General features: G+C 46.8%; 1 protein-coding gene across 1 annotated transcript in view; it reads right to left on the reverse strand.

Annotated features, from left to right (window-relative positions):
• Positions 1-25,502, reverse strand: part of LOC149334264 (cytochrome P450 4c3-like) — a 61,520-nt gene extending 36,018 nt beyond the window's left edge. Inside the window, exons 1-5 of the mRNA XM_089555098.1 lie at positions 25,301-25,502; positions 21,036-21,137; positions 17,977-18,265; positions 12,671-12,783; positions 2,932-3,017 (exon numbers count right to left, since the gene is read on the reverse strand). Coding sequence (XP_089411224.1) covers positions 2,932-3,017; positions 12,671-12,783; positions 17,977-18,265 — 488 coding nt within the window. The 5' untranslated portion in view covers positions 21,036-21,137; positions 25,301-25,502. The remainder of the gene's footprint in view (positions 1-2,931; positions 3,018-12,670; positions 12,784-17,976; positions 18,266-21,035; positions 21,138-25,300) is intronic.
• Between the last annotated feature and the right edge of the window lie 277 nt (positions 25,503-25,779).

Raw genomic sequence — 25,779 nt, forward strand, 5'->3', positions numbered from 1 at the left:
TCCCTCACCAAACGCCTCAACCGTACTCTCAGTGATATGTTGGCAATGTACGTTTTACCGGGCCGGGCCACTGTGGTTGCGGTATCGCTCTTCCATATGTTACCTTCGCATACAACACCTCCGGTTAAGAGTCGCTTACCCAGCTTTCTACCGTTGTACGGCCTCAAGACCCAACTGCCCCTGGACACACTGCTTCCTACCGCTACGGCTCGGCCTTCTGAGTTCGCCCACGACGTGATTGCCCGGGCTCGATTTGGAGTACCGCTGCGGTCCAGGGACGTGTAAGTAAGCCATAGTGCGAGTGACGACGAAGTGAACGAAGCGTTTCGGGTATGCGCGTGTTCTCATCCTCGGGGCTCTTAGCTACTCTGTTCTGTGTGCTCTGTGCTGGTTTCGTGCTCTCGGCATGTGCGCTGTGCCCGGGTCGTCATTGCTTCTTCCTTGCCTTGCGCGACGTGACAATGCGTTTAATTTATATCATAGGCACTGCCAACTTCAATCACTGTGAGAGTGAACTTTCCTGAATGATGACTTCTGTAAACGCGTCGAGCGGTGTGAGGGGAACTGTATATTAACTTTGTGAAAAAGCTTTCTTTGAGCATAACAACAAAAATTCCCCTTCATTAAATGGATGACACACGAGAACAGTCTATTCACTCTATTCCACAATATAACTATTTGCATCTGAATAAGGCTTTTAGGTAGCTTTGTTTCCTTCCCAAGAAATGAAAGTGGTCCACTTCGAGCGTTAAGCTTAAAACATCCGGCTGTCAGGTTCGACCGATTCTCATATGTGCTTTGACACCATGTGACCCTTACTATAAAAAAGAGAATGGAAATTTATTAGACATCCAACACCTTTTTTCCAGGTTCGCTATCTAATAATCGGTTCAGTTTATCACTTTACCAGTTAGTAACCTGCTCAAACAGCTGAGCTTGGAACCCCTTCATGTAGGCCGTCGAGTTTCCAGGTAGAGATCCTTTAACACGCTAGCGTCAAGGGTCCCATTGCGTGGAAAGCTTGGCGGCACCTTTGTGTCGACTAAATATGGGATGGACAAGAAGGTCATGGCTTCACAGCCACATGACCTCAGAGATTTTTCATTTTACCAGATGCGAAACTTCCCATAGGGTCGATGTATCAGAAACGGCTGGGGTGGCCAAAATTCCTGTTTTCTTATCGTGTCGCTAATCGCGGTCATTAACATAAACTGTGTTCAAGTTCCAAACTTTTAGATCGCTGATAAACGCACTTCCGCCAGGCAACAAAATCAGTGAAACACATGAAGTAACAAATATCTACAGTTAAGAGTGTCTGACACACCAATTAAGGAGAACGCGAGAAGGAAAAAAATTGCTTTTCTTAAACAGAGTGGCGACATGTGGCAACCGTTTCCATTGGCCACTTCCGACTGCCGCTACCCTTACGCACCCTGGAAGTGGCTGCTTTGACTAATCACTATTTAATGCGGACTTTCCTACCCGCTATGTCCTAAGAACTCTTGTGTCACCTCACGCGGGTAATTCAATTAACCCGCAACTATCACAACAGTGATCATATAACTACAAAATTCCTCATTGGCCTAAATTGTCGCGACGCCAATCCACCGTTACTCAGTGCCTCTGAAGAAAGAAAAGGAACTGCGCTGAAAAGAAAAATGGTTGTAATCCGTCGCGCTTCTTGTCACCCCGTCCCGCCCCCAACCACTGAGGAACGCTTGTTTAACATGGTTAAAGGGAGGCTTTGTGTGCGTTGTGGTAAACAGAAAAATAAAATAAAGACATAACCGTGAATTAACTTTAGAATGCAAATAAAACAAAATGACGTAGTATGAAGAACAGTGCCTTGTCTACGAAGCGATAAGAAGGAGGACCGTCAAGGCGCAGCTTAAGTGTTTCCCGAGTTTTTGTATGCTCTATCGCAGCAAACACATAGGTCACGTGATACTGGCATTTTTGCTGGATCCCAAAATCACATGTATTGAACCGCTCTAGATAATAGGCCGATATTTCGCCAGTACTAAAATTTACAAAAAATCCTACTTTGCTCTCCCCCCCCCCCCCCAAAAAAAAACGCACACACCATTGGAACTGTTGAGTTGCAACGATTAACTAATCTACGAATAAAAAAATCTGTGATGATCTCTAACTGTAGCAATTGTTGTAACCCTCTCCTGATTTTTTGAGCAGTCGCTGCTCTCTATAGAAAGATAATGAGTAAATGTAACACTCGTAAACATTACATCCTGACGGAGTTTCAGGCCTGTATGACAAAGGGATTGCTGAAATAAATGTAACGCAATTATCTGAATCGGAGTGTTTGTCATTTATTTATTTATTCATTTGTTTATCAATACTGTCAACTCTCATTTGAGGGTCATTACAGGGAAAGAAAATAAAGAAAAAAAGCATATGTACACAAGAATGAACAAGAAACTTCGAGCCTACAATACAAGAGAGCATAGAAACGCAACACAATTCACACCGCTATAGAGGCACCTGCTATTCAAAAAGAAATCAATCAGTTGACAATCAGTTACGCACACATCTACAGGAATCCCATGTCTAGACGGAATCCCCAAGTGCATTCAGGAATGACGCTACACCTGCAGAGTCAGTAACGCGAGCGGGTAGTTTATTCCAGTGCTCAATAGAATCCGGAAAGAATGAGCAGCGAAAGATGTAAGTTCGGGTCAAGTATGGCTGAATCTCAGTCTATCTGGAGGCTGCAGATATTTTTCTTTATTGATGTTAACTTCACCGTGATACTTCGCCCAGGCAAGCGCCATAATTTTAACGATTTACTCTTTTTGTTGCGAGCATGTGAAAAATAATATATATATTTGCCGATCATGCGATTATAAATAACAAAATGGAGGACGCTTTTGGAATCAAACATGATATGAATCCTTCGCAATCATTCACCCTTACCTGGTCAGCAACCCTGTTCCTAGCCAGCTCTGCAGCATCTCATATTCTTGTCCTTTCGTCAGAATCTTGTTACTTGACAAAACCTCCTGAAACATGACACACACCGTTAGAATGTATCTAATGCTGAATGACGCTCTCCTCCCCGAGACATCTATAATTATTTTAGTGTGTACGTCCTTCACTGCAACCTTAGGGTAGAAGAGCCAAAAAATGCCGCGCTTTTTCATTGCCTCTGTGTACAGCCTCTGCTAAAACGAAACATCCCAAGGGGTTTTAATATGAGGCACGCTGTACAGGTCGTCATGCGCCACCATTGGGTAAAAACTTCTTCATGGTGAGAGGAACTTCTTCAGGTCTGTCGGGATCTTGGCACGTCTACCGATGCTACAAGAACCCCATTAAACGGCTTTCAAACAAACATCCTTGCTTCATGATATCAAAGGGTGTACACAGGGTGTCCCAGAGTTTGGAAATTATACCGGGGGTTTAATGTCAGAATGCTTTTTACGTCTACGGAGTAGCCTCTGTTTGTCCATACATTTTTGTCCCGCAATAGAACTAGCGCAAATAAAGTCTGCAGGAGAAACTTGCAGTTGTCAGTAGAATTCGAAACCATGTTTTGAAGCGAAAAGCTTCACTAGGCTCGTCAACATCGGGTCTGGCGTGCACCGTGATCAATTTTATCCACAGCCGCGCATGCGCGAAACCGAGCGACGCCACGCGGAGCGCAGGTGGCCGCTGCTGTCGCAGCCGTCGTCGCCGCCGCGCGCTGACTCCGTCGTCTGAGCGTCGCCGCTTCTCCTCCTCGCCACCGTTTTACCCTTCGCCGCTGCCGCGCGGTCGCCGCCGCTGTCCCAAGAGGAGAAGGTTCTTTCGCAAGGCGTTGCGTGAACGCGTGAGAGGCGGCGGCGGCCATAGAAGAGGCGGCCATCCTAGCCACTGCCGCAGCCGCGCGCAGTGCACATTTGAAAGGAGGGGTACATAAGGCGCGCTTGCCCATAGAACAGGCGCGGACAGTCGCCCTGGAAAGAGAAGAAGAAGCAACAGTCGGATGGCGCAGAAACACCGATCCAGAAGTGGTAGCTTGGGAGTTGGCTAAAAAGCAGCGAGAGCTTTTCGCCTATCCAGGCTTAACCTTAGCTAAGCCCCAGCCAATTTTTTTTATGCGCAACTGGAAGCGTCCTTGGCTGAAGCTTCCAATCGCTGGGCTATCCACCCTCAAGTTTTTAATAGTCTTATTAATACGTAATGCATTCGTTAGGGTTGGCATTAAAAACTAATAATAAAAATAGTAACTTGCCCGCACCGAGGCATAGCACAGCCAGACAACTGGCAACGAACGCAATGGGAATATGATTACAGAATATAATCGCTGTGAGGATGAAGCGAAATTTTACAAAGGTGTCGTCGATGGCTCAGGCTGACGAATTTTAGAAAATATTATTTTGTTGCACATATGGCTTTCAGCTTGAGAGCCACTCCGGCTCTGGATTTCACGCCTGCCACAATTCTAGAAATTTCAGCTTAAGCTTAAGCAAATGCAGTGCCCAGTGACTGGGAAACCAGCGCTAGAGGGCCGGTTTAAGGCTTGACTGCACTGTGTCACCACCTGGAGACCAGATGCACAGTACTCTGCGCAAGTTGACGTGGATTGATGATGCAGGCACTGCCAAGAGTAGGACGATTGTGGCCGAAAATCTTTAACCGCATGCAGAATAAATTCATGGTGGGAATGTGCAGATGCATTGACAACGACGACGCAGCGCATAAGGGAAATTTGGCGCCCTATCATAAGACGATTTGATATCGTCTGAATGATTTCGTGCCACGGACAACGACAGACGGCGGTCGGCGGCTTTGGTACTGACGGTGAATATAATGCGTTCGCATTAAAAGGCGGATGTTTTGGCCATCAACGGGTGCACCAAGCAACAGGCTATCTTTCTGACGATATGTCACTGTCTTTCGGCTTGGCTAAACGAGTAATCAGCGCGAGTCTAATGGTACTTTTTTTCCCTATTGGTCTTCGTAAAATATCCTACAAGGAAAGACACTCTCAGCCTTGAACTATATGTTCTGGTTTGCGGGATGTCTCCGCGAAGCTTCACTATCCCCGTTTTGCCATCTTCTTCATATCTACCTGCAGGTCGCCACACTGTCCATTTTTCGCGCGAGACGTGTCTACTTTCGTTGTAACCATGCTTAAAAGCGTCTATGACATTCTGTGTACCGTCGCTTTGCTTGCGTTTATCTCGAAAATGCTTCGTCGCCTTTAAACTGATTGCAAAAGAAAAGGGCGAATATTGTGACCTTTTATAACCACCGAAAACATTTGCTGCTAATGCACTGCTGAGTAGTTTCTGACCGCGATAAAGAGTTAGCCATATAAAGAGTTGAATCGTTCGTTGACTATTATTGTACGAGAGGATGGCGCCCTGGCAAATGTATAAGCCCGTCATTGATCAAGGCCAGGAAAAAAAAGACTTTCATATTACGCTTATAGGCTATCCACGAGGCCAACAATTCGAGTGGACGTTTGCTTTTGAATTTACCATATTGGCCACGTGAATTGGGGTTTTAATGTTTATTTTATATTTCTTCGGTGTCGCAAGCACATCAATACATTTTACTGTAGTGAGAACATGTGCTGTCATCCTTTATATCGCCCTGTTGCGTTATTTTTTCGGGAAGAATATTTCACCATTTTTTTTAATACGCGACACACATGGCACCTTGAAACCATTATCCTTGTGATGTTGACTAATGCAGTGCCGTGCTTTTTCACCTCATCAGGTCATACGAACGGTCGAGTTCACTAGTACATGAAAGAGGCAGTGGGGAAAGCAGTACAACACTCAAAAAGAAGACGAGGTGTATCTTTGTTGGCCTTTGCGAATGCAAGCCCAGCAACCATGTACATGATTATTAATAGAGCATTTTACCTCGACATACTCTACGCATTTATATTCGGAAAATTTAATTAGGGTTGCGATGGAGAAGGAAGAGGTCGCAGCTTTAGTCACTTTGGATATCATCTAGGCATATGACAGCAGAGAGCATTAAACACCCTTGAACAAGCTTGACAGAATTCGGCCGCCTTCTTACATTCTTGCATTGGTACAGGAATTCCTAAACGATGGACGTTTGTTCTCTTCCCACGGTTCCTTTACTTTCGATACCTCTTCTCAGATTAGATGTGTGACTCAGGGATCGGTCCTGTCAACTTTACTTTTCAACATACTAATGCGGGGCGCATCTATTCAGGGTGGCATCAAAGTGCATGTATATGCAGATCGCATAGCATTTTCGGACCTTCAAGACAGAATCATTATTATACCAGCTACGGGGACTTGAGCCCATGCCTGGGGTGACACCAGCCAGTTTTTTACAAACCCAGCTTTGTTTCGAGATGAACATTGACCACAATACAAGCTGACTCAATTTGTGTTTGCACAGTACTTGTTGTCTAGAATTGCAGTCTCGCTTAGGTCAGCGCAATGCTTTAGCAATGTGGAGGCTGCTCCGACTGTTTGCTTCGATCATACGCTGCCACAGTATGCAAAGAACTTGACTGCCAATGTGCTAAATAATCGCCTGGAAGAATACCTGTTCAGGTATCCAAGTCACATAGCTATTTTCACAGATGCTCCTCAAGATGGCTAAAAAGCAGCAATAGGTTTTTGATCCTACGCACGAGATAAGAGTTATTCTATCCGAGTCCCAGATTATACGCCAATTTTTCCCGCTGAATTTCTTGCTATTGGCTTGGCCATCAAAAAGTTCCCCCGGTATATTTTACATGTAGTCATTGTCTAGTCAGTCTCTCAGCCTTGGCAGCGCTTGAAAGCTCGAGGACTAGTGTCTCGTACAGATCCCTTTTACTTTGTTCCCTTTCACGTGTAAGAATTGCGTTTTCGATGAATTCCAGGGAACCGTGGCATTACTTAAAATTCGATGGCCGACTTAGCGAAATCAGCCCTCAGTGGGCCTGTTTTCTACATCGTTCCAAACCTTATCCTGCTGACCACGTTCTGTTATAAACGCTTCCAACTACACCACAACCTGAACCATGCGCACATCCTTGCTGCAGCGCACTATGAGCCCGTAGAATTTACATGCAAGGTTCGTTAATGCGCTTTAAGACAATGTGAGAGTTGCATGACCCTGCTGCGCTGCAGGATTCATCGTCTTAATGCTTATATATGCCATTTTAGGTTCACGACGTCGAATCTATGTGCGTCATGCAGGGAAGTTGAATGGTTAAACTATTTCATCCTCACCTGCAAGCGGTTTGCACGGCAGTATAATAAGTATTTCCAAATTCCCCTCGCTCATTTAGGGCTGTCTTTTACTCGTCAAGTCCTCCTCTCATTTAGTGCTACCGTGAGTTGGCAAATTGAGTTGAGTTGGCGTGAGTTTCTCCACAGGTATGTTGTCGATACCGGGAGATTTTTGAGTTAACTCTGCTTTTCCTTCAGTTTTCTCTGAAAATTTCATTTATTACTTTTAAATTAATTTATTCTAACTCTCACCTCTTTTTTTCCTCAATTTTCATTCCAATCTCCACATCTCTGAAAATTTTTTATTTGTTTTCGCAGATTCAATTTTATTTATGTGCCGCCTGAGATAAGCCTGGATGAATTTTTCTCCGGTTTGGATCTGCACCAAACCCTGGCCAATCCCCCACCGTGGGTGTGCACCATCGCTTCAGAGGCAACAATCACAATAGCAAGTGCTATTTGAATCTGAGCGGTCGTGAGGTTCTACTGTCCTCCAAGATGTTTAGGATAGTGTCAGTTAAAGCTCCTGCCGGAATGTTTCGATATGAATGCCTTTTTTCTCAGTGCTGGAGAGGAAGAAAATTCTCGCTATTGCGCCATGTACGATACAAGAACAGCGTCTCTCGAAGAAAAGGAACACCAAGCCGCACTCAGCCATGTACACCCTTCCAATTGCTTAACATCAGCGCGCGACCGTCGACTGCCCGGTGCAGCGGTGCCGACGCAAAGCAGAGCGGAAATCGGGACAGGGAACGAGGATGCACGCCGATACAGTGCCTAGAATACTGTAACGCCGATCATGCCGCTGCAGCTAGCGTCGTCTGCTCGGCTGTTCTGCTTCGTGAGAAGCATTCCCTGCGAAGCAAGTTTTATGGCCGAGTTCTGAGAGCGTTTCGTGCTCTATCTGCTGTGTGTTCGTGGCTCTGGACGGGTGCAAACGCGCATCGTTCCAAGCAAGACTCTGCGCCCAGTTTGGATTTGCGGGTTGCGTCTCGAGAGCTACAAGCGTTAGCGAAATTAGCGCGGGAGTATCGAGGGTCCTCATCAGTAACTTTTATTGCGAAAGCAATATTACGACCGGTTTCAGCCCTTCGCGTCGGGGCGGCCGCGAGGCCCTTTGACCTTGAAGAGCGGCGCGGGGCGCGGCGCACTACAGCTGTAGCCGCGCCGCTGCCGAGTGGAGGGGCTGCTAGAACCCCTAAATAAACTAAAAGTAACGACATCTCGTCCCTCCTCCTCCTATGCCGGCTCTCCTTCTCTCGGCTCCTCCCGGGCGCCGACGGTGGCGGCACCTAGGCCGGGTGAAGCAAGCAGACGCTCCCAACGCTCGCCCTCTGACGCGCAGTACACCGCGCGTGCGTTTTCTGCCTTCCCTTCGCTCGAAATGAGATCATGGCATGGGAGAGTAAAAAATTAGTTACTCAAATAACTGCCCCCAGCAGCGTTGGATTCATTTATCGAAACTTTTTGTACTGCGATCGATTTGATTTGGTGCAAGCGGTAGAGGTGGAGTGCGCTGCCGAGAATATCCTGAGAGTGTTGTTTCTCAACGCTCGCGCTTTGGCGCGCCGTGGACCGCTCGCTCGAATCAATTGTTTGCATTTTCTGCCTTCGATTCAGCCGCAATGCAATCATGGTATGGAAGATTAAAAAATTATTTTTTCCTATCACCATCAGCCTTCTTTCCATGGCTCGACCATCCGCACAAAGTTAAGCTCATCGCGTGTCGTTCATCTGCATTTGCGAAGTCATTCATACCACGCACTATCATAGAGTGGAGCGATCTACCAGCACACATAGCCACTGAATCTAACGCCTCCACATTTCTCGATCTCATCCGCAGCGACGTTGGCATATGAAATATACTGTTGATTGAAATGTATGTGATTGCGTTCTGCTATGCCTTATTGTTTTCCTAAACCTATTATTATATTGCTTTCTATTAGCTTGTTTCTTTATTCTCTGATGCTTAATTATTTTCCCATGTTATATTTAGCCTATTTATTGTTCATTTGCTTGTTAATAATGTTCCTGTTGCATGTGACCCCCCCCCCCCTCCCCACCTATGTAATACCCTCGAATGAGGGCCTTTAGGGATATGTTGAATAAAAAAAAAGGCTGAGGCTTAGCTTAGGTTAAGCCTAGTCAGATGCGAAGCATATTGTCGCCGAGTTGCATATCGAGCACGCCGCTTGGCTAAACGTTCTTCACGCTCTTCATCAGTCTCTGTAGCACGCCGCAACTTTTGCTTCTCATTCCAACGAGCAGCCCTGTCTCCAGGAGGCATCTCTATCCCGTGTACGCCTAGCAGAGGCAGGCGCACCCCCTTGTATACCGCCGCTCCAGCATCACGTGTTCACTACAACGCACCTAGTGGCAGAAGCAGGAAACACATTGGTCGCGACGCCTCGCGCGACGGCGCGAGCTGGGGCCCCGTTTCTCCTATGTCGTACGTCACGCATCACGTGGTCCTCCTTGGTCGCGACGCCTCGCGCGACGGCGCGAGCTGGGCCCCCGTTTCTCATCTGTTGTGACGTCACGCACCACGTAGTCATCCTTGGTCACGACGCCTCGCGCGACGGCGCGAGTTGGGCCCCCGTTTTTCATCTGCTGTGACGTCACGCATCACGTGGTATGACATGGAGGTCATGAAAGGTCAATGGTAACGACACCGCCGCGCTCGAGGAGCTGGGTTGGGCTATTTTAGTATGCTTCGCATAAAATAATACTCAAACAACTGGCCCGACCTATGCTGCACTGCTTTATAGGCACGTTTTGTACTGCGATCGCTTTGATTGCGGTGCACACGGTGGAAATAGCATGCGCGAGCGAACTCGCGGCACAGCACTGAACACCCTCGGAATATTGTTTTTCGACCGGCGTCTTTTGCCCAATCTTAATCAAAAATTAACTCCACCAATAGGAAGTGGTACGACGTACGAATAGACGTGCGGCCTAGGCTTTATATGAATGGATGGCAGTGTAATGCTGCCACAATATATTCTTCTCTCAAAAGTGCGTTTGCTCGTGCAATCGGCTCTGCGTAGGTTCCTACTCCCCTCAGTTGTAATTTTTTTTGTGCAGGAAAGCTCAGCGGTTATTTCGGAGTTACTATATATCTCGGACACTTGGCAGACTAATGTCAAAAGGAACCGACTGACGGTAGTCTCTTACTGTTTGTTTCGTAAATACCTAGGTGAATACGATGGCATAGTTGCGCGCTGTAACACGGTTGGGACCAGACGAATTTTGATGTAGGGTTAGTTGTTTGGGTTGAGTAATAGCAATAAAAAAAAGCTTTTAACCGCTGCATCGCGCGCAGCTACAGCACTGCACGACCCACTAGAATGTTGTTTGGTTAAGTGATTGTCGTCTTGGGTCAGCAGATGCAATAATGGCTTATAAGAGGACACTGTCTTCAATCGTGTAATTGCCATGCATAATGCGCAGCAGTCTGGACTGCCGCAGTTCATTAATCGCTTTCGGTCGAAGCAGCGCGAAAAAAATTCGAGCTGAAAAACAAAAACTCGAATTCACTCAGTCCAGTTCGAAGGAAAACGTTGTTCGATTAGGAAGTTGCTTCACGCGAAAATTGAAAACAGGAAAAAATGTATGCAATTATGTTTGACGGAGCTCCTCGCATGCATTCTCAAGTATTATCCAAGCAGATATCGAGTATTCAAGCGATAGTTCGGTTCCTATGCCTGGACACAGTAGCGACCGATTTTGGTATGAACCCTGCCAGAACAAATACGATCAGCAGTGCGCGCAGCATGAATGATAGCCCTGCACCGCGAGCAGCATGAACAGCGGAGCTTGAACAGCAAGAACCGCCCCTTTGGTACCGAGTTTGTGAGCGAAGAAGTCCGACTGCAGCAAAACAAATACGTCCAGCGATGCGCGCAACATGAAAGCTAGACCTGCACCGCGAGCAGCGTGAACAGCAGAGTTAAAACAAATTGAAGCGCAAGTTCTGAGTCGAGCCCGCGAACGAGTCCGACTTCAACCTCGAATGCGCCACGTAACGCGCCCTACATCAAAGCTAAGGCTGCAGAGTCTAGCAGAGGCAGCAGCGTGAACGGCGGGGCTAAGACAACGAAAAGCAAGGCTTTCGTAGCCCGCGAGCGAACGAATCCATCTACAACCATGCCAGACGGCATTAAGTACGAATAAAGACTGCAGCCGCTCGCGCTTCACACCAAATCCTTCGAGAAAAAAAAAAAGTAACGACTGACAACCGAAGAGCGGCACTCGCATCGTAAAGACGGGGATCCAGCTCATTATCAGTGCTTTCCCGGCCGATCCTACGCAGCCAACCTTTCGGCGAGCCGCATTGCTTGTTGTGGACGGAATGACGAAAAATCTTTCCCATTGCCTCCTCGGCTGTTGCACCCGCAAGCGCAAAAAAGCTCGGCGTCGCCGCAGCGCGTAGACACCATCGAAGCTGACGAAACGCTCCCGCCAAAACTGTGTCGCAACAAGAAACGCAGACCCGGCAATCGCGCCAGCGTCTGCTGCGGAGCTACAGGGCTCATGGCTTTTCGCTACTTTTTTTCATTGAGGGGCTTTACGCGCTCTCGCCAGCTGCGGAGTGTGGAGAGTAGGCTGGAGAACGGGGGGGGGGGGGAAGGGTGGTTTAAGATGCGTTCGCTCGCCTGTCCTCGCTTCGGCCGCTTATCTGTTCTTTCAGCAGCGGACGCAGTTGTTGCTGCGACGCGCGTCTTTTCTTTCCTTTTTCTCTTTGCTCTGATCTTTTAACTCTCCTCTATAGGCACGTGGTAGCGGTGGTCGCTCGGCTGGAGCCAGTAGGCAGGCCCGTGCTACTTCCTTTTCATCCTTATCTCAGTCACAACAGCAACAACAACTCCGTCGTTATGGCGCCTGATAAACAGAAAGGGAGGCTACGTCGGCTTCCCGAAGCCAGGAATTGACGACGGGCTTCGGAGACAGATGAAGAACGCGAACAGCGCTTTGCTAAGCGGCGCGCTCAAGACGCTGCTAGACGGGCGCACCGCGCCTCTATCGAAACCGAATCGTCTACAACCGGTGATGATCCCGAATGGAACGCTATGGATGCTTACGCAACCTACCAGGTTTAACCTGGCAGGTTAAACAATTTTTTTCGTTAGTAACGATTGCGACTGGTTTCCATGTTCCCGAATGTATGCTGTTTTAAAAATCACCCACACATTATGCAGCTGATAAAAACAGTTTCTCGCAGCTTCTTGCGGATTTCGATGCACAGCAGCCGACGACGGGAACGGGATTGCTTCGCACTGATCAGAACAGCCTAGCAGACGTACCTTACTCTTGCAGCACGAATGATGGGCACGCCCTTAGCTCGCAAGCTTTCTTGTCTAGTGCTTTATCCGGCGCAGCAGCGCCGCGTAGTCAACGCTCGCGCTTTCATGAAAAAAAAAATGTTAAGGGTTTATATGCACGTTAAGAGAGTATTTTACCTCGATATACTCAGCCTTGTAGACATATAACCAGGGAGTGAAGCCATCGTACATAAGATATCGTCCGTACTTTTGAAAACAGGCATGAAGACCCGAGATTGCAGCAAACAACACTGAAAAAGAAGCCAAACAGAAATGGGGTTGGTGTGTATTCGCGAGTGCAGTGGCAGAATTGCTAGACGGGCAAGTTGCTAAAGGTTTATGGTCTAGCACTGCGCACAACCAAACGGGCATACGCAGGGAAGCAAGGAAGCACCAAACAAGCCCACCAAAATAACTATAAATTTAAGCCTAGTGAACTGCGCCCAACAGGGTCTTCCCTTCTATGCGGATATTTTCTTTTTATCCGAATAAGTGCGTATTTGAACTACTACATTTTATGTAGTGTTCATTAGTTAGGGCTAAATTTTCCATAGAATAATGAACGCAAAAGAAATTGTAGCAATTTCAATTCACCTTTGCAGCCTCCCACAAAAATGACGTCAAGACTCCACAGAGAATGCAAGATTTTGCCTCCGAATGTAACCCGCCAACACGTTAATTTGTGCAGAGGAGAGACAGTGGGGAAAATGCCCGCTAGAAGAAGACTACAGGATAACAGGAAAAAGCAGGAGGAATATGCCAAGAAATAAAGGGTGCGGATTGAATCAGGGTATACCTTGAAAATGATGACTCAAGAGTGTCTTAGGCGGTTGAAGGAACGGCACTATGTTTCAGACAGGTAAGTAGAAAGCTAATCCATGGCACTGCTGTGGCAGTCGCCGAACAGACATATCTAATTGCTTGTGGCACTGGAACAAGTTTCCTTATTTGCGACTGGGAACGCGTTCTCTTCTCAGTATAGGTCCTATGCACTCTCGGATTTGGCGACCCTCAAGAGGCTCAATCGTGACAGCCCTGTACCACGCCAGTCTCTGTACCATTGCTAGGTTCGAAAGTAAAAGCTCAAACTGAGGCTGCTTGCGGCCAAAAATATGATACACAATGGCATGCTGGCGGCGTACCTAGCTTGTCTAACAAGTACGATGAAGGGTTCAAGCTTAGTCTTATATGTTGCCTTGTTTCCGAGAAAAAATGAACTAGAGAGACCCTACACAGTCCCCTCCATGGCACCTTGGGGCGAGGGGTTATTATGGGGTTCAAAGGACCACAGTATTGTGTGGATTGGACGCGATGCTACTGCCGAGTTCATATATCTACCTCTCTAACTTGGTCGCACAATACCAAACCATAATTAACAATGCTAACAGCATGCTACTATACCTCGGTCACAATATCTCTAATTCCCCACCTCCCTAAAACTCATGTTATATGGAATCTTTGTCAGTTGCAAACTTAAATACGCATCTGCAATTTGGGACCCCAGCCACACAAATTCAATTAAGGCGCTTGCGCTCGTCCAAAACAAGGCTGTCCGTTTCATCATCCTTGACTTTAATCGTATTTCAAGTGTCACCACCATGAAAAACACGCTTAACCTTCCACCATTAGCCTCCCGTCGAATATTTTCACGGTTATGTTTATTTAAAATTTTTTTTACAATTGTCGCAAACTACACGATTAAATCATATGTCCTACGTGTTTCATCTCTATACGGCTAGATCATGCTCACAAAGTCGGCATAAAATCTCACGAAACAAAAGCTTCTTCGCAGTCGTTCATACCCCGTACATCAGCCGATTGGGACCACCTTCCCGGATTGACAGCCAGCATTCAAGACAACCTACGCTTCCGTAACAGTTTAGCTAACTTTATATACTAAAGCTCCCCACAAATGTACGTATTATATTCTGTTATCATTGTTTACCTTTGTTACCTTTATTTGTTCTTTTATTATGTGCTCATAACTTGTGTTCATTTCTTTTACTGAATTATATAGCCACGAACATGTCGCTTGTATGTTTAATTTTTGTTTGTGTTTTCTTTGTATTATTTATAACCACTCCTTTCTGAAATGCCTTTGGCCCAGAGGATCAATAATAAAATAAGTAAGTAAACGTTACACCTATGACTCTTCTTTCTATAGCTCGCTGCGTTGCCCTTAACTTAAGCTGAATTCTTTTCGTTAGCCTCCACGTTTCTGCCCCGTAGGTGAGTACCGGTAAGATACGGCTGCTGTATACTTTTCTCTTGATGGATATTGGTAAACTGCCATTAATGATCTAAGAGAACCTGCCATATGCGCTCCACCCCGTTCTTCTTCTAGTTATTTCCATCTCATGATCTGGATCAGCGGCCACTACCTGCCCTACGTATGCACGTATATCCTTACCACTTCAAGCACCTCGCTGCTAATTGTGAACTGCTGTTCACTTGCGTTTCGCTCTGCTTGTCTAACTGATATATCATGCTTTGCAGTTCATGCCCTGAGTGCTTAGCAAGGCAATGTCATCTCAGAGTCGAAAATCAGGTATTCTGCAATAACTCTTATCCCCAACTGTTCCCATTCGAGGCCTTGGAACACCTCTTGTAAACAGGCGGTGAATAGCATTGGCGAGATCGTGTCTTCCTGCCTGACGCCCTTTCTTATCGGAATTTTGTTGCTGACTTTATGAAGGACTATGGTAGCTATGCTGTCGTTACAGATATCTTCCAGTGTTTTCACATAAGACTTTTGTACACCCTGATTCCGCAATCCCTGTATATCAGCTGAGGTTCCGCAGAGTCAAATACTTTCTCGTAATCAAAGATCGCAATATGTAGGGGTAAGCTATTATAGCTTTCGTTTGGCCACATGGGTTAATCCCGCCCTCCCCAACTCCTCTCTCTCTCACTTTCGTACTTCGCCTCTCCCTTAAAAGTGGAGAGGAAGAATTTTCTTTTCTGCTCTTTGCCATCTGGCAACCGTGGAATGTGGCGGCCATATAATTAAACAAACTTAATTAAAATATTTAAGCTCCATTAAAATATTTTACTAAGTAATAAACACATTGCGTCTGAGGCTGTGTATTCCGCGATAGCATGCTTAATTATACGACGAAACCAAAGCAAAAACAGCTTCGCTGTAAATTTGAACGATCTCTATTACATGTCTTTCGAGTGCATACTCTATAAAAACATGGAAGGGATTGACTTTCGGTTCAAGCCGAGCCAAAAAGACAAAAATATCGATACGGACCTTCTCTTCTAGCAGACAGCTCCTTCAGCGTCCTCGTGTTGATTAAGGTCTATCGCGAGAGAAAGCTTCTCGATCGTCCGGGAATTAACGCTTTCTTCTAGCTAGCCTGGCCGCATCTAATTTAATGGCAGTGTACCCACTTCACGCGATTCGTGCCGTTGTTGGCAGAGTGCAGGGTTGCTTGCAGTTTTGTGGCGCTGGTTTAAGTGGCGTTAAACACTGCTAGTGAACATTAGGTGTGCGGCGGCATTTAAAATATGCGTCCGAGTGTACTCCTTGAAGTTTCAAAATCTGGGAAGGGCTCGGCAGGTAAGCAACTTTTGAACTTCTGGTTTGGTTTATGGGGTTTTAACGTCCCAAAGCGACTGAGGCTATGAGAGACGCCGCAGTGGAGGGCTGCGGAAATTTTGACCACCTGGGGTTCTTTAACGTGCACTCACATCGCACAGTACACAGGCCTCTAGAATTTCTCCTCCAAAGAAATTCAACCGCCGCGGCCGGGATCGAACCCGCGTCTTTCGGGTCAGCAGCCGAGCACCATAATCACTGAGCCACTGCGGCGGCTTTTGAACTTCTTATAAGGCACTCGCCTTCAGCCCAAGGGTATCAGATGTGATTATTTTTTCAAAACGTGAATAAAAGGGGGCGAATTTACAGCGGAAATAACACAAGGGATAATTCTTCCTTTACGCCCCAAGTAAACAGTCGTCGTTCCGCAAGGCTCTAGGCACTTTCAGGCTACTCGCTTCGAGATTTTCTCCTGGGGCCCTTTCATTCATATAGTTTCACATAGTATTAAAGATAAAACCCCTCATTTATTTATACATCTGAACCTGCAAGCCACCGCCGCCTAAAAGTACACTGATCAGACACGGACAATATCGGTCTTGATAAAGATCTATGTCTGTTAAAGGTGTAAAGAATCAAGTCACATATATTGTCAGGGTGCAGCTATCATGGACAGTCTGCCCTCGGCAATCATCACACTTAAGCTGTTGGATACGCAAGAAAGGTATTTGCTGCAACCTTTGTAACCCTTCGGCATTTCTTGAGGAAGTTCAGGAAGGACGAATGATGTGTCACGCAGCATGTGCTCAAAATCGCTCTAGCCTACGAACAGGCGTTCGGCCAGCAACAGGCGAACTGTGGACCACCAGCACGCGCTTGCGCAGTTTCCTAACCATGTCCTTTGTAACCTTCGCGATGTACCACCCATATCTGACCGTGCGCGTCAACATCAGCTGTGACCGTGTCTTGCCAAGCTCTTTCAAACTTGCAGGCTTGCAATGCCAGGGAATGCGGGCAGAAATTTCTTGAACTGGCTGACTGCGTCGACCATGCGAAGGTCGGCGGGCACGTCAACGGCGTACACCACGCCGTCGACGGAGATGCCAATGGTGCTGTCACTGAGCCGGTGACAACGAACACAGACATTACGTTTCAACAGGTTCAAAGGTTTTGTCATGTGATGCGAGAAATGGCGTGAAGGGAAGCAAGAATTCAAAATAACGCATAGAACACTACTAGGGAGAGTCTAATTACGATTGGCGAATCGAGGCGCTCTGGGAGGTTAACCCCCCCCCCCCCCTCACTCATCTTCCTCAATGGCTGTGTCTCTAACAACCAGCGCGGCGGCTGCATTTCGATGAAGCCGAAATTCTAGACGCCCGTGTATTGTGCGGTGTCAAAGCACGTTAAAGAACCCCAGGTTTTCGAAATTTCCGGAGCCCTTCGCTACGGCGTTACCGCGTAGCCTAAGTTGCTTCGGGACGTTAAACCCCAATAAACCAACTAACAAATCTAACATTCAGCAGTGCGAGGCCGCGTTGCGCAGCTCGGAGCCTGACGACCAAGTCCAGGCTATAGAACGAGCCCTAGAAATTGCCAGGGGCTGAGGCCTCATGGCCACTTAGCGAATGTGAATTCTTGTTTTTTCGCCCTAATTTACCCATAATTACGCCTCCACTGAAACGCAGCCTGGAACAATACACAGAAAAGGCGAGAAAAGGTCGGCGCAACCTCGTCGCCTTTCCACAGGTTGTTATAACGCTGCCTTCTTTGTCAAAATGTGCCTGGCTAAGAAGCCACCACTATGCTATGTTTAGTAAAGATAACACTAAATTTATCGCCTCGTAGCACATCAACACAGGCGTATATAAAAAGAGCCGTTAGCAGAGCGGCAACTCACGGGTACTGAATCCGACCGGGAAGTTCGGCTGATAGCAGGCCCTCGTCATGATCCACATCTGCTGGAAAGGAAAGTGCTGCCGTACCTGCGGCACGTTGCTCAGCTGCTTCACAGTCTTCGAGTGGATCTTCCGGGCAGCCCATAAAAGGACAACGATGAGTACCGTGACACTTGCCGCCGTGAGTGCGAAGACCCTTACGAGAGCAATCGCCTCTTGAGCCCAATAGCCTGGCGATAACAGGTGACCGATGTCTCCAATGGACAGCACCGGCATCGTAGCAAATAACATCTGTAAGGGGAATGCACCGAACTGAGTATGAGTGCATATACGTTTTTGAATTTCATTTCATTTCATTTCATTTATTGATCCCTTAAAGGCCCGAAGGCATTACATAAGGGCATTACATAATTTCCTCCAAAAGAAACGGGATGGTACAAATCGTGTTCTAAGAGCTTGGTCATTTTAATGTTTTTCCTTGGTCCTCGTTTTTTCCCTTGTAGCCGTATGGCTGCGCTCAGGTGGACGTCAATGAGTCATTATTCCCTTATTACAATGTTTTTCCTTGCAGCAGGAGCGGTGAGTGGCTACCGCATTTCTGCACGTGCCTGACGGATGTTTATTCTCTTTGTGTTGTTTTGTTTATGCTTTTCGCGGCATTATGTACGTACTCTTCTGTTTTTTTAATGAAATTTTTATTCAAGCCTTGTTGCTTTCATTCCATTTCTTGCCCGCCATCTGTTCGAGCTTTTTTTCACAGATGCAGTATCAACTAGATGAACTGCCCTTAGTGGTACTCGTAATGTGCGGCCTGCGTTTACCAATAATTTGAAAAAAGGAGGCCAAACAAATGCAGAAAGTTAAAAAACAGAATCCTGCATTTCGCTCGTTTCCAGGGCCGAATTATCCAATCTATAAAAAAATTTCCCCCCTTTTGCTGTGAGTGCTGCGGTGGCAGGGTTTGTGCCGTGCCCGCGGCACGTGCACGGGTGTCTCTGCCAGCGTGATCACCATGCAACGCAGCCGAATGAATCTACGACGGGAGAACGACCACCAGCAGAAGCAGCAAACAAACAAGCAGCTGACCTAACCAGGTCCGCATGCCATCAGCGCTCTCGAAATTAAAAGTACAGTTAAAGCCACACCACTTGGTGCAACACAGGGAGGAGCTCGTGCACGACCCTTTCGCGAAATCTCCTGCTCTTTACACACCATTCCGTGAGGTGCGTGTATCCGACAGATGTAAGGAAAATCCTCGAATTGTGTTTGGTTATGAGGAGACCGGTCCCATCATATAATTTTAGTCCAGTATTGCTGAGGCATTAAAAAAAACATCATGCGAAAGTTAAGAACTTTAAGTGAGTCCAGGATTCTAAGGAATATCTTTAAATTGTGAGGTTACTGTGGAATAGTGCAAGGCACTGTTACAGAAATATTGAATGGAATGGTTCATACTTCCGATGCATAGCAAAGGCTTACTTTTAAAGTTTTTTTGCCGCTCGCATCATGTAGTGAAGACTGTCTAAGTAAACCAATGGCCAGCATCTTTGACACTACCAAAAAAGTTGTTCGCAACAAAAAGCAAACCTGACGGAGGCGGTGTATATGGATTGTTATAGTGCAATCTTGCTGTATAAAAAAAATATTGCGTTCATAAACAACTTCCCGTTTTGAGAATGCGCTATTGCAGAATTTCTGGGTAAGTTTGATAACTTACGGTGTCTTGATTTAGGAAATAAAAAAATCGCAAATCTGAAAAAAAAATGTCCATATAAAAAAAATGCACCGACACTGACGATAGCCGGTGAAGTTAAATTTGAGCGCATGTCTTCCCGCTGGCACGTGACGTGTTACGCTGCTCGCCATCCTCTGGGATCTTCCCGCAGCTGGCAGATTTCTTTCTGGCACTACCACTCAACACGCTACCCGCTGCACGCCTACACTCGCCACGGCATGTTGCGCTGACGTCAAGGACGCAGAAGGCGGGAACGGGCTCTTAAGAAATGCGCTCTGAAATACTACAACGCACTAATGTTCGCTTAATTTTGAAGGCTTCTGAATTTGCCAGGACAAATAAACTGCCTCTTAATCGGCAGAAACAAAAGTGAAATCGAAGACAACTTCAAAAGCACCGCATTATTTGAAGGAGCGCGAAGAGCGAGAGAATTCATACTGCTGTGGCACCACAAGGACAGGGACAGAGACAGAATTCGTACCAACTATGAATTTGTATGAATTCGGTATGAATTCGTACCAACTCGCCCAATTCTCAACCCTTTTGAGCGAGGGAATTGTGGGGGCGTTTGAGCTTGCGTCTAGCGGTTTCATGAAATCTAGCTTTTGAGCCGGGATGCGGCGCCACCACTCAAAAGCCACAAGAAAACTGCTGCCTAGCAGTCTAGCCCAGACGTGATTGCCTGGCGAGAAGCTAGCGGCACGGCAACACTGCCAGGCTATCTGCCCCCACATTACGATACTAGTAACGCAGCGGGCTCCTTCACAGCCACGCTCGTGCATGGATTCAACATTTTATAAAAGAATCGCAAGAAGGTCACACTCTACTTGCGATAGTATCATGGCAAAAAGAGGACACAAATCTCTGTATCCTTAATGTATACAACCCGCCCAGAAACAAAAGCAACGGACACTCACACTTAATTTTTGATAAACACAATGAAGGTGGTTGCTAGAGCTCAACTAATAATTGTGGGAGCCTTCAACTCTCAACACCCAGCATAGGGATGTACCGAAGTAACCGCGAAAGGGAACCTATTCTGGTACACCATACACTCACTAGGGCTAACAACGCTAAACAACCCAAGAGACCACACACGCATGGGTAACGGTGTATGTGAGACACATCTACAGACCTATCCCTCTCAAAAAATGCCAAGGACGCAAGCTGGGTCAACACCGGGTAAACTCCTGGTGGCGACCGCTTCATCCTTAGCATTACCTTCCCCACGACAAAACTCAAAACCAAAGCTAAAGAAATACGTACCACGGATTGGGACAAGTACAGGGACTGTGCAACAAAACAGCTCCAAAGGTGATCACTCACCTTAGCGACTGGTTTAGCTCCCTGAATGAGGATATCGGCTTTACTGGCCTTGTACTGCCAGTTGACAAGGAGGAGCCGGTTGCAGACACAAAAGACGTACACCTATGGGATGCGCATGAAGGCCTTCAATAACTCTGTAGGAAGCAAACACACAACAAGTGACCCCACAAAAATACCACTGAAATCGAGAGGCGAATCGAGGAATACATACTTTCACACCAAACTGAACAATGGAACCAAATATGTGAAAGCATGAGCAGACAACTCTTAAATAAGAAGACATGGCGTCTTGTAAGACACCTCCTTGACCCAGAGCAAACACGTCCCGTGCAACAATGTTAGCTCTAGAGACTCATACATAAATATGAGGGTACAACCTATGACCTAATCTAAGTGCTAGCAGAGCGCTATATAAACACGGGTGAGTGTACCATACAACCAGACTAGCGGGGGACTCCTAATCTAAATTCAGACGTAGACATTACCGACGCAGTAGTCTGTTACGCAATCGGAAAAGCGCTGACATCTGCGGCAGGACCAGAAAAAGTAACAAATAAGGCTCTCAGGAACTTAGACAAAACGTCGATAGCGGCTGTTGCGAACCTTATGAACAAATACTGGCAGACAGGCCACATATGACAAGGTTGGCAACATGCGAAAATCACCTTTCTTCCAAAAGCGGGTAAGAAACTGAGCACTGAGATTCCACACCCCATTTCTCTAGCATCATGACTAGGCAAACTAATGGAGTATGCCATCCTCAACAGAATCAAAAAATATGCGGAGGACATGAACCTCCTGCCTGAAACAATGTTAGGATTCAGGGCCCACCTATCTGCACAGAACATACTCTTGCAGCTTAAAAAGGCTATAATGGAAGCTGGGGAGGGAACAGGACCGAAAGCAATATTGGGTTTAGACCTTACTGAAGCTTTCAACCACGTCACCCACAAAGCTATTTTGACAAACATGTCAGAAATCAAGCCTACAGAAAGGACGAACAACTGCAGCTGATCCTGCCTCACTAACAGAACCACAGTGATAACGGTCAATAGCACCAGAAACCACAGGAAAACCACAGGGCTCCGTCCGGTTCTCCTTCCTTTTTAGCGTCTCCCTCATTAAATTGCCCCGAACAAGCACAAATACCAGACCTACATCACACGTTCTACAAAGATCACATCACGCTTTGGGTAACCGAAGGATGCGAAAGCTACATAGAAGACAGACTCAAAGAAGCAGTGGACATCACTGAGGCATCCTCATGGGAATCCGGCCTCACTTGTTCAGAGCACAAATCCGAACCCTTCATGATAAGAGATAAACATAGAGGTAGGAGAACTACAACATTCCCCCGCAAATAAACGTCTATTTCAATCTACGATCCGTCAAAGAGTTACAAACCATGAGAATACTGTGGTTGTATATACAAACAACTGTAAAGAATAATAACACGCTCACTAAGCTAAAATGCACGGTAGAAGTGACGGCGCGATTAATCCGCCGATTAGCTAATCGAAGACAAGGGGTGAGGGAAAGAGATTTATGCCGACTAGTGGAGGCCTTTGCGCTAAGCAGAATACTCTATTCCAGCTCTTATCTCCAATTTGTGAAAGCAGAAATGGACACATTAGATAGCATAATACGGCAGGCCTAGAAAGCCGCCTTAGGACTCCCACTAAATGCCTCAACCGAAAGGATTATGAGGTTAGGAATACCAAACACCTACAATGAACTGCAAGAAGCCCATTTAATGGCGCAAACGGCGAAATTAGCCAATCCCAGAACTGGCAGGAGTATTCTAACTACGCTTGAAATTAACGTTCAACCTACTAATCAAGACGCTAAAGAAACTTGCCTCGCGAATATAGGGCAGCCCTATAATCAAACGACTTGCCAACAACTTTCACCCCACACACGATAAGGGTAGAAGTGAAGCACAAGCCAAACCCTTACATAATAAGAATGGACTGTGCGCCGGAACATTTTATGTAGATGAGGCAGAATACAAACGCATGAATTCCTTTGCAATTCTGGCTGTGAACGAGAACGGTGACCGCATCAACACCGCAAAAATCAAAACGAAATCCTCTGAAACAGCAGAAGACGCAGCAAAAGCCTTCGCCCTCCGCATACACAAATGAGCATCATTATCAGCTGTTACAATATGGCTATCAATAATTTCGCAAAAGGGCGAATTAGAAGCACCTCCGTTGGAATCTGCAACGCCACCAAATTCTCACCAAATTATTCCGAACTGATATAGGTCCCAGCCCATTCGCGAAATCCGGAAAACGAGGCAGCGAGGTTTCTTCGACTGGGCAGTGAATGAGTCCCGCTCCCTGAGCTTCACAAACGGCTCCATGAACACATATCATAACCCAACCAATCATTTTAAACTAGGGAGAACCTTTCCCCCTCTGGACAAAAGCCTGACTGAAGAACGAGAGGTTACGTGGTGTAGTCTACAGACGAGATCGATACACAGCCCATCACTCCTGGCGCACATTTATCCTGATCTATACAACCCGAACTATAAACACCGCTGCCAACGAGCCAACTGCGATCATATCCTATGGGACTGCAAAATAGAGCTACCTCCTGTTGATCTAGTTACTGCTCCTTCTCAGTTCTGGCAGTGAGTAAGGCTGACAAAGTCGTCGAGGGCTATGTACTATGGACTACTTAACGCCACCTCTTAGCACCAAGCTCTTTCCGGCGAATAGAATGTTTTACAATCAACCAGCAGATGACGTCAAGAGCGGACCGCGCTTGACGGGCTACCTCATTACGGGCAGGTAGGAAACCCGCGGTCAAGTGCAGATGAAGGCGCAGTTTTTACGAGAGAGAACACGCCGAAAAAAAAAGAATAAAGCAGCTTAAGAGTTTGCCTTATTGAAGAGACATTCTATGCGAAAACGGGCGCAGGAAGAAACGACACGCACTGGACGAGCAGATGTTTAAAGCTGGCGGCAGTGTTCGTCCTCTCCTCTTCTGTGCCGTGTCGTGCTAACCACACTAGCTAGACATGACACCGATGCCCCGACGCGATTCATTCGCCGTCGATCGGGGTGCTTGTCTGTAGTCTTTGTCACGCATGCAGCGCTCATAGCACTAGACGAGTCGTCGCGCTGTGAGGGAAGTTAAGGTCAGTGACGCAGACAAAAATATGAAGGGTAGAGGACTGTAGTGTAAATTTTCGCCAAGTCGGATGCAGAGCGAAAACTTCGAGCTGAAATGATTCGTGGGCCTTAATACAACTGTGTTTCTATGCATATTGCTTATGAGGAACACGAACAAAACAAGCAAGTATGTTTCCCTTTCACCTTTTAAGGCTCGCCAGAAGTCAACACTGGCCAAAGCCTCATATTTCCATTGGAGGAGGCATAGTTTAATGAACCTTTGGCTTTGCTCCCTGCGGCGGTCGTGGAAAGTAGAATCTCAAGTTTTCCCAACTGGAAACGTCGCTCTGGTGCAGTTGTGTGAAAAGCTAAATGGAAGTGAGCTACTTTGCATTGCAGTACACGCATACTACGAGCGAAAATCGTCCATTTTGTGCGAGGTCAAGAGACCGGCTTCGCAGCCTTCTTGAAGGCGAGGAATAGAGCACTCATCGGCGTCGCTTGTAGAAAGCAGAGTAAACCACTTTGTTTAGTGAAAGTGGTCAGCGGATATATATTTGGTTAAAGTTAGTGGAAATAAGGTATCGGCCACATCGCAAGGAGCAATAAACGCTGAGCTCGTCGCAAGAACCGCATGGTTCTGTAGCGTTTTCCAACAAAATTACCCGAAAAGTAGGCGATTCTTCCAGTGCTATCGCCCTGCAAACGTAAACCTTCGGTTGCTGTACATGTAAACAGAATATTCACGCGAAAAGAGGGATGATTTTGTCTTGTGTCAAGTAAAGGACATGCAGTGGATTTACCGAAGCGGGTCTATAAAGAAACAGTTGCGCTATCATGCTGTCGTTTGACTGCCACAATCACCTCTCTGCAACCTCACGGCGCGGCCGAAGTGTCCGCCGAGAAGTGAGACAGTTACTGCGCCCTTACCTTGAACCTCCAGTAAAAATTAATTTTCACTTTTCAAGCACCATTTTCTTCGAAAACGATAGTAGTGCCGACGGCTGTAATACCAACGAAGGCTAGCCCAAGGGCACGCGTAATTGCACCAATGCAGCAACACATTAGAAACCTAAGAAACCGAGCATCGAACTTGAACGTAAGGCAATGATTTTTCATAAAGATAGTGCTAAAGGATCTTACCTTGTAAAATTTTAAGACGAAATCCGAAAGAAAGAGGGTGGTTGGTGGCTCGGGTTCACGACACTGGTGCTCAGTCCAAGTATGCAACGAAGCACCAGCTGAGTAGGCCGATCCTTTCGTGCGCGTCGGCCAGGAGCGTCGCCGGAGTCCCCTAAAGGGCCGCCTATCTAGAAATTCGGCCGTGAACTGGGCGCCGAGTGTAGCGGCGGCGTCTTGTGAGAAAGGGCCGCGATATGATTGCGAAACCCAGACCGTAAAGGCGCGCCTATGCGGCGACCTCTAGTGGAGACATAGCTGGCTCAGCGACGTGTCGCAAGCGCGCTCTGCGGGAAGCACTCTTCGAGGTTAGCGAACGTCGCGGAAGGTATAGGATAATGTAGCTGGCTAAAACAAACCTCTTTCGCCCAACGCCCTTCAATATCGCCCACAGTTCTCTAATGAGAGAGAGAAAAAAACATGATGCGTTTTGGAACGGTTCC

This window comes from Amblyomma mixtum, chromosome 8 (assembly GCF_055824585.1).
Source record: "Amblyomma mixtum isolate Tamu chromosome 8, ASM5582458v1, whole genome shotgun sequence".
In the NCBI taxonomy this organism is placed as follows: domain Eukaryota; kingdom Metazoa; phylum Arthropoda; class Arachnida; order Ixodida; family Ixodidae; genus Amblyomma; species Amblyomma mixtum.